General features: G+C 37.0%; 1 protein-coding gene across 1 annotated transcript in view; it reads left to right on the forward strand.

Moving 5' to 3' along the window:
• The first annotated feature begins 848 nt into the window (after positions 1-848).
• The window catches only part of LOC106342067 (branched-chain-amino-acid aminotransferase 6-like), a 6,632-nt gene continuing 5,321 nt past the window's right edge, over positions 849-2,159 (forward strand). The window contains exons 1-3 of the mRNA XM_013780881.1: positions 849-1,025; positions 1,228-1,404; positions 1,496-1,627. Coding sequence (XP_013636335.1) covers positions 918-1,025; positions 1,228-1,404; positions 1,496-1,627 — 417 coding nt within the window. The 5' untranslated portion in view covers positions 849-917. The remainder of the gene's footprint in view (positions 1,026-1,227; positions 1,405-1,495; positions 1,628-2,159) is intronic.

Genomic DNA, 2,159 nt, shown 5'->3' on the forward strand with positions numbered 1-2,159 from the left:
ACATTGTGTTACTGAGACGGTGTGATGTTGTGGGTCCCTTGAATTCCCTGAGATTTAAAAAAAAATAAAAATAGAAAGAAAATTGGGGAATTCTGAATATTGAACTCGGGACCCTAGCACCCTAAGCGAGAATCATACCAGTACACCAAATACCCAAGCCTGACGTATTTGTGTTCTATGCTGAACCTAACTAGTTCTCTGTCCTCTTAGCTGTCAAGATCTTTGATGAGGTAAGGAAGCTGCCTCGTGTATCTCTGTCCACTTTGTTGCTTTTCAGCATTTATGGTATTTAGAAGAAGAAACAGCATAGTAGGGTGACAAATCCTTTTTGTGTCAATTGATTGTTTGTGTTAATTAATCGTGTTCGTGTCCGTATCTATTTTACTACAATCATTGATGGTCGATATTCTGTTAAGATTGTATACTTACTATGTGTTACGACTTACCAGCGTTCGACATACATGTCTGGATTTTAGTGATATATTTGAGACGGCACAAAAAGAAAGCAAGGATCCCGGCCTAGGAGCACCATTAACCATGTATCTTAGGAGGGTTCTTAACCATAATTAGAATTAAAAGAAAAAAAAAATGAGAATTAAAAGAAGAACCGTCGCTTAATTTGGAGCCAGAAGAACGTGCCTTAGTAGACACGTGTAAGCATGTGAGTCACCACTCCAAGCCTCTCTCTATACTTCACTTCTCTGTTTTCTCTGTCTGCCTCCATCTGTGCAACCTTCTTCATCACCTCTTCGTATAAGGTATAACAAAATCGTCAACCTTTATTGTAAAAATCAATCCTTTTTATTACTAATGTCTTGAATCTTTGATATGTCTCGTGTTGAAACAGTGAAGGCGATGACAAATATGCGAATGTGAAATGGGAAGAGCTCGGATTCTCTCTGATTCCGACAGATTGCATGTATGTGGCGAAGTGCAGACAAGGAGAGAGTTTCACAGAAGGGAAGATTGTTCCTTATGGTGACATTTCAATCAGCCCTTGTTCTCCTATTCTCAACTATGGCCAGGTTCTCTTCTCTCTTATAACTTGTTCTGATCGTAAAATCAAAAACGTTTATTTGCTTTGCATGCCAAATCTCACTGTTTTGTAGATTCATATATTTTGTAAAAGTTGTTTGATATTTTATAGTGTATAAGGGAGCAAAAGCTTAGAACTTTAGTGTTTATACATGCATATATAAGAGTTTGAGAGAAACCTTGGATTTGTAGGGACTATTTGAAGGTCTGAAAGCTTACAGGACAGAAGACGACCGGATTTTGATTTTCCGACCTCACGAAAACGCTCTCCGCATGCAAGATGGTGCAGAAAGGCTTTGTATGGCATCACCTTCTGTGGAATTTTTCGTCGAAGCAGTTAAGCAAACTGTGATTGCCAACAAGAAATGGGTATATGGACTATGTTACATAAGATTCTTGATTATAATTTACAATTTTCTCTAATCTCTAGAAGTTCTTAAAGTGTATTATGGTTTTAAAGGTTCCTCCTCCGGGTAAAGGAGCTTTGTATATAAGACCTCTGCTAATAGGGAGTGGCGCTAACCTCGGAGTAGCTCCAGCACCTGAGTACCCGTTCCTCATTTACGCATCTCCCGTAGGAGATTACCACAAGGTGAGTTTCTGTGTTGCTGCTGCTGGTTTCACTACAAGAAAACATATTTTTTACTAGGCCAGTATTCGTTGTAAATTCGTCGTAAACGGGGTGTTACGACGAATTAACGTCGAAAGACGTTTCGTTGTTAAACGTCCGTCGTAACGGAGGTTTCGTCATAAACGACTCGTTACGTTTACGACAAAATATATTCCTCGTAAAGCGCAGGGAAAGAATTCGTCGTAAACGACAAGTAAGATTTCGTGGTAAAGCCTACGTAATGATTTCGATGTAAAGCACACGTAAATACTTTCGTTGTAAATCACTCGTAAACATTTCGATGTAAAACCGTCGTAAATATTTCGATGTTAATCACTCGTAAACATTCGATGTAAACTCCATGTAATGTTTACGAGGAGTTTACATCGTTTCTTATTATATTATTATTAATTAATATATAATAGATTTTAATTTATATTTAATATTCAGAATTTAAAATAATTTAAATTTTAAAACGAAATATGAAATTGAAAAACATATTTTAAAAAGTCAT

This window comes from Brassica oleracea, chromosome C4 (genome assembly GCF_000695525.1).
Source record: "Brassica oleracea var. oleracea cultivar TO1000 chromosome C4, BOL, whole genome shotgun sequence".
In the NCBI taxonomy this organism is placed as follows: Eukaryota; Viridiplantae; Streptophyta; class Magnoliopsida; order Brassicales; family Brassicaceae; genus Brassica; species Brassica oleracea.